The sequence below is a fragment of the Echiichthys vipera genome (assembly GCF_963691815.1).
Source record: "Echiichthys vipera genome assembly, chromosome: 5".
NCBI lineage: Eukaryota > Metazoa > Chordata > Actinopteri > Perciformes > Trachinidae > Echiichthys > Echiichthys vipera.
This window is the reverse complement of record NC_139830.1, coordinates 28,064,432-28,076,051: the sequence shown is the minus strand read 5'-3', so window position 1 is coordinate 28,076,051 and position 11,620 is coordinate 28,064,432. Positions and strand designations below refer to the sequence as shown.

At 41.1% G+C, this 11,620-nt stretch overlaps 1 protein-coding gene across 2 annotated transcripts; it reads right to left on the bottom strand.

The window, feature by feature from the left end:
- Positions 1-1,524: 1,524 nt before the first annotated feature.
- usf1 (upstream transcription factor 1) lies at positions 1,525-10,990 on the bottom strand. Of its 2 annotated transcripts, none has more exons than XM_083913377.1 (11): positions 10,966-10,990; positions 10,237-10,298; positions 10,015-10,064; positions 9,526-9,638; positions 8,485-8,598; positions 6,627-6,780; positions 6,289-6,376; positions 6,118-6,176; positions 5,914-6,008; positions 5,184-5,312; positions 1,525-3,461 (listed from the first exon to the last, which is right to left on the bottom strand). In XM_083913377.1, exons 2-11 carry the CDS (start codon positions 10,242-10,244, stop codon positions 3,372-3,374), a joined length of 900 nt encoding a protein of 299 aa, XP_083769503.1. In that variant the 5' UTR covers positions 10,245-10,298; positions 10,966-10,990; the 3' UTR covers positions 1,525-3,371. The 2 variants fall into 2 exon arrangements, with proteins under 2 accessions (XP_083769503.1, XP_083769504.1); XM_083913378.1 differs by lacking the exon at positions 10,966-10,990 and adding an exon at positions 10,734-10,861.
- Between the last annotated feature and the right edge of the window lie 630 nt (positions 10,991-11,620).

Here is an 11,620-nt window from a genome sequence, read left to right as displayed (position 1 = left end):
GTTACAAGATCAGCCATACGTACAAACTACATCCTGACCAGGGAGATTAAGGTGGTCAGGGGCCCCGAGGCTACTGTTTGTTTGGGCCCCCCACATTATTAATCATTCTTTATCAGAAAATAATCCTGTCAGTTTAGGAAATTTCTTTAGTAGATCTGGTCCCGCTGGTCTTTCAGTCGTTGTGCTTTTCTTTTTGTGCTTCGTTATCCACATTTTGACACCTTACTGTGTAGTAACAGTGAATGACGTATCATTTGACAACAAAACTGACCTTATGAACGCGGCCACATGATGGCAGCTGATTGGGTAAATGTGTCCCATATTTATCCAATCAGGAACTTATTTTCTTTATGTTTCTAAGCACCCCAACAGGAGGCAAGTTTGTTTTCCCAGTGAGGTCAATTTAATTTTTTTTTAAATAGTCTGGCCCCTGCACACCTGGGGCCCCTAGGCTGCAGCCTCGGTCAGCCTGTGCATTAATCCGCCTCTGATCATGACAGTATATGTGCAACCATGTACAGTAAATATAGCCTACTGTATTACAAATATTCATATTCACGTCAGGTCCATATGCACGTGTAGAGGCTTAGATGTTAGTGAATGCCAAATGTAGCTATTAGCAACATTATATAAACGTTCAACTCATACTCAGGATCATAGGTGCCACTGAACACAACCTTTCTGACGTTACTTTGGAGAGACAATGTCACGCCAGACTCAATGAAAGACGCTAGCTCAGTGATGTTGTATTACTGTCTTGGTAAATACATGTACTTGTTAAAATTGTTCAAGGCTCTCTTCAACCATTAGACCAATGATTCAGGCATACTGTATATTTAGGGCAATCAAAGGCAGTTCAGTTTCTCCAGTGGCCGGTAGGTGGCGGTGAAGTCCAAATGATAAAAATAGAATTTCATTAATAAAAAAAAAGAAACAACGGTAACTGGTTGGTGCAGATGTAAGTCGGTCTCAGCAGTGCGTCCTTAATATTCCGTCAGTGTTTTAAGTGGTTCTCTAACAGGTTTACACGCTCCCCGACAAGTAACGTGGCGGTGAAGTGACAGACTCTTTTAGGTGCCGAGGTGTCCGACTCACCGCTAACGTTACATACCCAGTGCGAACTTTGCACCGCTCCAAGATGTCTCCTCTCTGCTGCAACGTTCAGGCTACTTACCTTTATTTGTGCCTCTAGGACGGTGCCGTGGCCGGCGACCAGCAGGATACAAATCATTGGCAAAACTCCACCTGGTCCCTATGTTCCTTTTATTCAATAAGAACTGTGCAGGGGCTGGGAAATCTCCACGCAATCTGCAACCGCGTCAACACAGTCATGTACTTCCGCTAAGGACTTTCAGAATAAAACACACACTCATGACCCCTTCGGTGGTTCATCTTCGTGCCACAGACATGAAGACATTACAGTGTATTGTTTATTTAATTAATACTTGTTACTATGATGCAATAAAACGATTCTTCACGTTTGAACCAATTTACCAACTTTAATAAACACAAGTGAAAGTGGCGTATGACATGTATATTATTCTTTTTTATTATAAAGACATACACAGCCTACCTACAATGTAATGCTTACCAACCCTAGTTTATTTCGTTAGGTACATTGTTGCAATGCAGTTATTGTCCCCAGTAAGGTTTCATGACACATATAAAAATACAAAGCAAAAGAGTTGAACTATGAAGTGGATAACAAACTTGGTATCGACTGGTCAAAGGGGATATTAATCAGATGAAAACAAGTCAAAGCATGAATACAATGTTGTTGTTTTTTTCTGAGATATTAACATAAGTACATTTGATACAGAGAAGCACAGTACTGCAGAGGTTAAGAAAAACTAAGTGACATGAGTAGTTGGTCATGTTTTAGAGCTTACTGTGCTGGAGGTTGATGAACAATCATAATGTTTGTGGGGAAAGGCATTCAATAAGGGCTTTGTTAAACTCATTCCTTCTGGAACTAAAGTTGATGTTTTTTCCCCCCTCTCTTTTCAAGTACATGATGATCATGGTTGGGTTGTGTTCACCAGGCGACAATTTTCAATTTTGTAAAAAGCTTCAAAGATAATATTCAAGGGTGTCCTTAGACAAACAAGCTGGGTTTGAATACCAAAGGCAATATTCAACTGTTTCCTCCTATATCATGCACTCTCTATCCTAAAAAGCATCTCAAATAGGGGTGGAACGGTTTATTAAAAAAAAAATCGATCGGTACGCTTGTCACGGTTCCGTACACGTGTTTACCGTTCGGTTTATAAGGTGCAACGAAGCGTAAGCCTTCATGATCGCTGTCCTACCTCGTATCCATCTCGGCGCATCAAATCCCGGTGCGCTGGGAGACTTGCTCCATGCGTTGCCGCCGTGCGCCTACTATTACTATTACTAATACTACTACTACAACTACTCACGCACCCGCTCCGCTCTTCTTCGTGGGTTTCTGAACAGCCCGCTAAGCTCGGCTCTATTGTTGTTCTCAATCGCTTCAGTCTGGTTAAATCACCACATCAAAGTCTCTTTCTACTCTGAAAAAAAGAAAGGTTGACACAGAAAACCGTCAGTTCACCAGAGAAGTTTAAGTTTCTGTCACTGTGAAGCCCGAGTTTACTCTGCAGCCATATCGGTGTGGAAAGAGGAGAAGTTGAGAAGGCATTTTCAGAGAAATCATGCTACTCTGCATTTATGTTATGTCCATTTGTAATATAATAAAGTAATTTAGTAACTGAAGTAATCAGATAAATGCAGTGGAGTAAAAAGTAATAATATTCCCACTGATTTGTAGTAGAGTAGAAGAATAAAGTAGCATGTAAATAAAATACTCAAGTACAGGACAGGAGCCTCAAACTTGTACTTTAGTCCAATAATTGAGTGAAAACCTCTGGTTCACAGAGTACTCCATTTCAGTCAGTTCAGTGACACTGTTTGTGCGTATTTTAGTGAAATAAAACCCATTTTCTTCATTTTTTTAAGATTTAATAATGTAAAAGTGTTCCAAGTATTCTTACCTTGAAGGCAAAACATTGTATACCTTTTCCCCAAATAAATATATAAACGTGTAAATGCAGCAAAGTGTCTCCTACTGTTTCAAAATCTCACTTCACTTTCATTTAAGATTGTTACAGTAATCCCTAAACAAGCTGCCTCATTATTTCAGTTCTTGAATGATTGCATGACATGTCCTTAAGAAAAACAATCTAATTATTAGAAACATGGTATTTTCAGAATCTAAAAGAAATAGAAAAAAAGAACCGAACCGAAAACCGTGATATGAACCGAACAGTCGATTTAGTGAACCGTTCCACCCCTAATCTCAAAGCATTTCACGTACTCTTGTGGACCATACATGGTTGGCATCGGGCTTCTCACTGGGGGTCTGTGCTGGATGATCCCACAATGCCATTCTGTCGCAGCAGGTTCCTCAGGATCTGATTCTTGGACTTCCAGTCTTCAACCTGAGCCACACAAACACAGATAATACAGTAATGATGTAGCAGGGCCGAGCATCAGCCATCGTATGACTTTCTATCAGGAATGCAAGAACTATGACCAACTATGGTCGGGAGGGGTGAATTGGGGATAACTTGGCCTGAAATGTATGTAGTCTGAACCCGGCCTAAGTCATGCTGAACTGTGGAAATAGGAGATTTCAATTGCTACATGAGGTTGAACATTGGTCTCTTATTAGGATATAATTGGCTTCATGCTGGATAAGTAATATTCTGGCTTTAAAAAGACAAATCTGAGTTGAAAGTTCAACAACTCACCATTACTGCATTGGCATCTTGCCGGTAAGCATAATAACACTTTTTAACCACTTTTGACAAGAATTGTGTAGGACGTGCTGTAGAATTTGATGTTGGAAATATACTGTATATACACATACTACTGCACAAAGGTTTTAGGCGTGTTAATAGTTGATTTCCATCAGTTATCAAAATGCAGTGACTGAATAGAAGAACCTAAATCAAATCAATATTTGGTGTGAGCATCCTTTGCCGTCAAGACAGCATCCATTCTTCTAGATTAACTTGCAGTTTTTGAAGGAACTCGGCTCATAGGTTGTCCCAAACATCTTGGAGAACTTGTGTGGATGTAGGCTTCCGCAAATCCTTCTGTCTCTTCATGGACTCCCAGACAGACTGGATGATGTTGAGATCAGGGCTCTGTGGGGCCACACCATCACTTCATCAGGACTGCTTCTTCTTTCCGCTGAAGATAGTTCTTAAAGACTTGGCTTTATGTTTAGATTGGCTGTATGTTTGGGCTTGTTGTCCTGCTGCAGAATACATTTTGGGCCAATCACAGGACTCCCTGATGGTATTGCATGATGGGTAAGTATCTGTACTTGTACCTGTGTTTCTCAGCATAGAGGACTCCATTAATCCTGACCAAATCTCCAACTCCATTTGCAGAAATGCAGCCCTCAACACTCATTATTGTTCCGCTCTCCAGCCCTTCGGTTAAAAAACTGCCTTCTGCTACAGCCAAATATTTAAAATTTTGACACAACAGTCCAGAGACCCTGCTGCCATTTTTCTGTACCCCAGTTCCTATCTTTTCGTGCATAGTTGGGTCGCTTGGCCTTGTTTCCACGTCGGAGGTTTGGTTTATTGGCTGCAACTCTTCCATAAAGACCACTTCTGTCCAGACTCCTCAGGACAGTAGATGGGTGAACCTGGGTCCCACTGGTTTCTGCCAGGTCTGAGCTGATGGCACTGCTGGACATCTTCCGTCTAATCATCTTCCACTAAGTTTCCTTGGCCGACCACTGCATCTAAGATCCTCAGTGTTGCCCGTTTCTTTGTTCTTCTTCAAAAGAGCTTGAACAGAACATCTTGAAACCCCAGACGGCTTTGAAATCTTTGCTTGGAGAGACTTTGCTGATGCAGATGCCGATGAACTACCATGTGTCTTGTTGCTGTGCTCAGTCTTACCATGTTGTATGACCTGTGACGTGTTACATAACCTCATCTCAGTAGCCTAAAACTTTTGAACAGTAGTGTATATCACAGAATGCCACTGAAATTAAGTGGCAGATATAAAAACTACAAGTTGTAACAGATAGCTTGACGTCGTTTCACCTGCTCCAAAAATAAACTTCAACTTTGGAGAAAAATGGAACGCAATATCCACAAGACTCTTCACCATGAAATCAATAACATATCAAGACATACCTCCTGTCTAAGCAGCTGGTTGTCAATCCTGAGACGATCAAGAGTGCCGATATCTTCCCCCAGCTTCAGGTTGCTCTGTCGGAGTTCCTTGATGTACTCACAGGCTTTGGACAGGATTCCTCCTTTACTCTGAAACATAACAAAAGAGAACTTAAAAATAATAGAAAAGTTTCTTTCTCACTCCTTTTTAATGCAACGTTTGTCCTTTTGATAATACAAACCCGAGCATGTGAGCGGAGTGGTGATAATTCCACTCCATGCTCACGGTGACGTTTGTTTTCTCCGATCCACAACTCAAAGCCCCTCCTTGCTGCTCTGCTCAATATCTGTGCTCAGACCAGATTTCACCTCACTTCCCCTCAAAATCGCTCAATGCTCGCTCCAAAGGAAGAAAAAAGCTGTGCTGCATCAGATGAACAGTGCCCACGTTCCTTCCATGACACCAGTGCACAGAGCTCCTCGCCCACTCGCTGGCAAAATGTCCACTGTCACCCAGCCAGAATTGCGTGTGAGTGGTATCGGATTGATATTGGAGCGGGCGATATGGCAACGCTTTGACATTTTACAAAATCCGCTCTGAATCCAGAATCCTCTCACTCTGCTCTGCTTACATGCTCTGATACAAGCTGTTGAATAGGACGTCTGAGGAATAACATTCATTCATTCATTGGGTTGACTGCCTTTGCCAGTGGAGAAACCAGAGTGGAGCGTGGGTCTGAGCGGAACTCACCTGTCCTGTCTTGGTGTAGTCAATGTTACAGTCTGGGATGGTCTTTGAAAGCTGCACAATCCAGTTGTTGATCTTGTCCCTGCGCCGGCGCTCAACTGTTGGAGTAGAAATTGCCTTTACTCATCATTCATACCTGTTTAGATATTTTAGTGAAATAAACCTATAAAGTATCATCAACTTGTCACAGTGGATGTGAGCGTTTACCTTCGTTGTGTTGGGCTCGCCGTTTATCGTCTCTGGAACCCCGGGGAGCCTCTTGCTTCCTAGAAAACAGATTAGAACAAAGATATTTAGATCGGCTCGACATGCTTGATGTAAAAGAGTTTCTACATTAACGCTGTGCATTGATGCAACATTCAATTAGGATGTAATTACGCTATGTATGGCTGAGTGCGAGGTGCGATTGTCCTTTGATTCGAACCCGTCAAAACTTCCTGTGGTGACATCATCACATAAAGCTGCCCTGTAAAACAAAAGCTTACTGTCAGCTGCAATTAAAAAAAATCCTATTTATCCCCGAAAATTACTTTTAAAAAATGGTAGCTTATGGTTTAAAAAGTTGCATTCATTCATTTATCATAACAATAATATTTATTATTGTGTAAAATAATCCAGTATATTGCCATGTCCGTGGTATTGCCCTGTATTTTTCAAGCAAGAAGATAACAGCATAAGCTTAAGCATTCACACACTTTGTCATAAGCAGTAATTACCTGCGGGTGTGGTCTGACCCAGCAGTGTGTCCGAGGCCTGCACTGTGGTCACCATGGTACCAGTGGTGGCGTCTGCGATGGTGGCAGGGTAGTAGGTGTACTGTGTCTCTGTGCTGCCATCTCCCTCCAAACCCTCAGGCTGGGAGAACACAGCCTGACATCAAAGAGACATTAACTCCAGTTAGTTTCAACTGGTACAAAGGAAATGAGAGATCACACCTATCAGGATTTTTGAATTAACAGAGAATGTAAGAAGCGATCATTAAATATAACAACATCCAGGTAAAACCCCCTAAACACTAAAGTGATATGAGAAAAAAAGTCATTTAATCGAAGCCTCTAAAACAGCATTTCTAAATGCTGAGTATATAATACCAGTCATATCATATCTGACCAAACCAGATTTTTCTTAAAAAAGATCAATTACATAAAACTCAGCATTATATAAAGCCAATATATAAAATAAGATTCCACACAGGAAATTTTTAGTTTCACAGCAGAACAAACGCAAGAGCAGATGCGTGCTAGATTGGTAACTTTAAATAGCTAAAAACTGTATACTGTACGCATTTATTATTAGTTATTAGTAATAAAATAAATTGAGGGACCAATGAAGTTGCAGTTATGGCAACGGGGCTCCCACTGTCTCTAACTGCTTCTCTGAACTGTGCACTACCCTATCTGTGCTTCTGTGGGAGACCTGTTACCAGTTATTGCTGATCAGCAGATCACAAAGGAAGAGATGGGGGGAAGAAACAATGCATGCTAACTGTGCTAACGGCAACGGAGATAACAATATTAATGGAGGTCGGTTAGCTCCATGGTTAGCTCACACTGTGGGGCGACCCAGCTTTTGCAGGAGAGCTCTGCTCATCAGTGTTAACGTTAGCTGTCCTGACCATGATGCTGGTGTTATTAACAGGTCATCGGTATGAGCCCCGATCTCCTGCAGAAGCCTGGCCTTGGTGCAGTGCAGTGTGCAGTCAGTCAGTCAGTTGTTTTTTTTGTTTGTGTCATTGTGTGGCTTCGATGTTTTCAAGGGTTGGGACTAACAAAACTCACAAATGAACTAACCAATCAAGCCATCAGTAGATTCTAAAATGACTTTTTCTAAATAGAGTCTAGTGTGTTTGACAAGAACATAACGGCCTGTAAACTTAAAAAGGGCTGTCTAGCGGCAAGGTAAAGTGGTGAAAATATTCTAAATATAAAGCACACACCAAGTGCTGTTGAATTTTTTTCCAAGAGGGCCTGTTTTAGGTGTCTAGAATATGTTTATCTGCTTCCCCCGTCCACAGTAGTACATGCTTATCTTCTATGCCTGTCCTCTTGTCTGCTTCTCCAAACTGGAGGCGTGCCGACCACCATCCACTATAGACAATACACTGACTATGGAGAGGTACTTCATACAACCACACTTAAAAATATCCTAAATATCCCTTGAGCAACACTGGGTATTATTACATTACATTTCATTTAGCTGACGCTTTTGTCCAAAGCAACTTCCAATAAGGGAATTCAACAATTAGGAAACACCTGAAGAGAAAGTTATTAAGTAGGTGCGGTAGCTTCATATAAGCCGAGCTACAGAGTGCTACATAGAAGTACTTTTCTTCGTTTTTACTTTAATCGTCTTCTTAGCCGTCATTATGACCAGCTAAAGCGCCAGCTATAGATGAGTTTATATGAATGTTTCATACATTGCTCTTTGTATACAACAATGATGATAAAGTTTAAAGAATGTGTGTCTGAATTCAGCTTGATTTTATCCAACACATCAGATTTGAAAGGTTAATAGTTTTGTAATTTATAAGGATCAGAAACTCCTGAGCATACAGTTGGTCAGTGTCGTTCTCACCTGTGTGACCGTCTGAGTGGTTGCGGGGAAACCAGTGACCAGACTCACTGCTGCAGCTCCATCTGTCTGACCCTCCAACTGGCCATCTGACACCTGGATTACTCTGTAGGTCACCTGGGACATAACACATTAGCCTGAGTGCTCAATATTTCATTATCACTGAAGTGACATATATACACAGCTGTAGAGCATACAGGTTACCATTAGGTCTCCATTACGTGAAGTGGGTCATAAGCACTGAGGCCAGGGGGTAATAGGCATACTGCCACAATTATCAATTCAATTCAATTCAATTTTATTTATAGTGTCAAATCATAACAAAAGTTATCTCAGGACACTTTACAGAGTAGGTAAAGACCACACTCAACAAAAGTTGAGTCACCAGCAACATATGCACTTGCACAAAACAGTTTGCATGTCACAGAAGAAAACCTGTAATATATTTCAAATATAGTTCTAGCACAAACCTGTGCCATGTCATGTCTTATGACTTTACAGTAACTATTTCCCATTACAATCGATTGTGTCAAAATGAATTTCTGCTCATTGAGACAATCTAAGTCACGATTTACTCCAGTTTGCTTTGTTCTTACTTTTCAGTTCTGTAAGACTTACATGAGTATATTTGTTGTTATGTGTAAATACATATTTATACTACACTTTTAACACTTTTATCACTTATCGCTCCTTCTCACTTATTTAGTTTGTACTTGTTTTATTTCAATATGCTGCTAAACTGCACAGTGTGTATTGTTGTATATTGTATATACCTACGTTTAACCAAAATGACTATTGCACTCTTTCACACTTGTTAGCTTATAGTTACTCTGATCCTTTCCATCTTTGCATTGAAACTGTTGCACAATAATTTCCCTCGGGATAAATAAAGCTTCTTGAATCTTGAATCTTGAATTACAGCGAACACGTCAGCTCAAGTGACTCTTGGTGGAAAGAACAGTCTCACAATATGAATGTCTCACAATATTTTAAATAACAAGTTAACCAAAAGGACCAGGCGTTCTTGTGGATACTCTTTCCTACCTGCCCCCCTGCTCCTTCTGTCTTGAAGAGATATTTGATGGGTTGGTCAGTGAAGGTGGCAGCAGACTGAATGGTTGCAATAGCTGCCGGGTCTTCTGCCGTGGCTACAGACCCTGAAGGAGCACAAAACCACGTAAAAAGTTAGACAAATAAGCTGTCAAAATGGAAAGAACTATTTGTAGGTGTAAACTGCTTTTAAACACAATTAGTAGAGCTTCAGGTATACTGTAATCACCCAACAGTGTGTGCTCTTGCAGGGTAGGAGCTTAAAAATATAGTGTAATTGAATGATATACAGTAAGCCCATACAGCATGTTTCTATGGTTAAAATGTCTTAGTGCATGCACTCATGGTGGCTTTAAGGGGTTTCCATGGATACTCCAGAGATACAACATCAAAAGCTTGAAGACTTTCAAAGATAATGGCTGAAAATAGGGTGTAACTGTGTCTTATGAAAGAATAAACAGACATCATAACATCTTTATTTACCTTCCTCGTTGATGGTAACACTCCCATCTGGTTCAGGGCTCTTCTGTTGGCTGCACACATGGGAACACAAGAGATGCGTCATGTTGTCATTTTTGTGGTTCAATTAGCTGATAAGTTAACGAACTACTAGCTAGTCAGCGGACTGGCAGCCTCCCCTATCAAACAATGAACGTTATTAGCTTAGTTGACAATGGCGCATGTTCACGTCACCGTCCCTCTCACCTCTTCATCTCTGCCGACAGCCTTGGACGAGCAGACCGCCTTCACTCGCGCCCACAGCCACACTGTGAAACAAGTTCATAAGTTTGGTGAGAAAGGGGAAAGGACTGTGCTTAAAACTAGACCATACCGAATGTTCATATGATTTGCACCGATAAAATCCCTGAATTAAACCCGGACGGTCTTCAGGACAGTCTGTTACAGTAGCTAGCTGTAAAGCAGTGCGAGCTGAGTCAGAGCGAACGTTGTTACCATGGGAGATACCGGAAACGCGTCGTTCTTGCCTTCAAAATAAAGCCTAAAATTAGAGCGTACGAAACAAAGAACGCGTCGGCCTTCTTGTGTGCGATGAAAAACGGTGTAACGAAAGCGCGTTTTCGTTTGTTTACTATAATTTCTAACCGCGGTCTCTACTTGAATGGCTCAGCTCTCGAACTGGGATATAGTTCAATAGGCACGTAAACATGTATTTTGCTCTGAAGACTCGCACCGGAACTCACATGTTTCATTTTGGCTGCCTCGACGCGGACCCAAACATTTCTGCTCCGGCACTACTCGGTCCCAGCGGTTTTTACAGATGTTAAACAAAGCACTTTCCTTTCCTTTTAACTTTTCTGGGCAGTGTCCGCAATAGCAGATAGATACAACCTGGACGACATTTAAAGGGCTAAAATATACACACAGTGACACATAATGTGAAACACAGTGCAGTCTGAACAAAGCTCTACTTACGCCGCAGTGGTCCCTCCCCCGAAATTTGTCAACAGACCAGCGTCGATTATACGCATGCGCGACGGGAAATCCACCCGATTCCAGATCAGTTGATAAATCTGGCTGTAAATTTTTTTTTCATCAGAAACTGAGCAATATTTGACCGACACACGGGCTGTGCTGTAATAGTTAGAGATGCTTTTTCCCCCTCTTTTTTTATATTCTTTATTTGCAATTTGAACAAATCTAGTACAACCAGAACAGTGTGGCATCACACTTGACAAAGATAGAAGTGTGTGTAAAGACAGTCAACACAATACACATTAAATCATAATGATATTACATAAGAATACTAAAAAAGATACAAAGGCGTAGAGAAAAAGAAGACAATAAATAAAGTCAAAATAGAGACGTGTAAAGAACCTAAATTAAGACGCGGGCTATAATTGTTATAAATCTTCAAAAGTCATGTAACTTATCTGTGGTGTGATTACATTTCGTATTATTGATAAATAGGTGCAGATGCAGAAACGACAGAAACCCTGTTTTGCACAACTTCCTGTGTATGTTTTTCATTTAAAGGTGGTATGATGACGCAGGAGTTACAACAGGAAACCTCAATCTTTCCAGCTTGACACAGCTAAAAAAACAAACCTGAGACAGGCTGACGGGCGAC

What these genes read in the sequence shown, in the direction of transcription:
- usf1 (XM_083913377.1), bottom strand. An exon ending in TGTTACCATCAACGAGGAAG is followed by an intron (nt 9,639 to 10,014) that starts GTAAATAAAGAT and finishes GTGCTCCTTCAG; the next exon opens with GGTCTGTAGCCACGGCAGAA. An exon ending in CCACTCAGACGGTCACACAG is followed by an intron (nt 6,781 to 8,484) that starts GTGAGAACGACA and finishes CTTTGATGTCAG; the next exon opens with GCTGTGTTCTCCCAGCCTGA.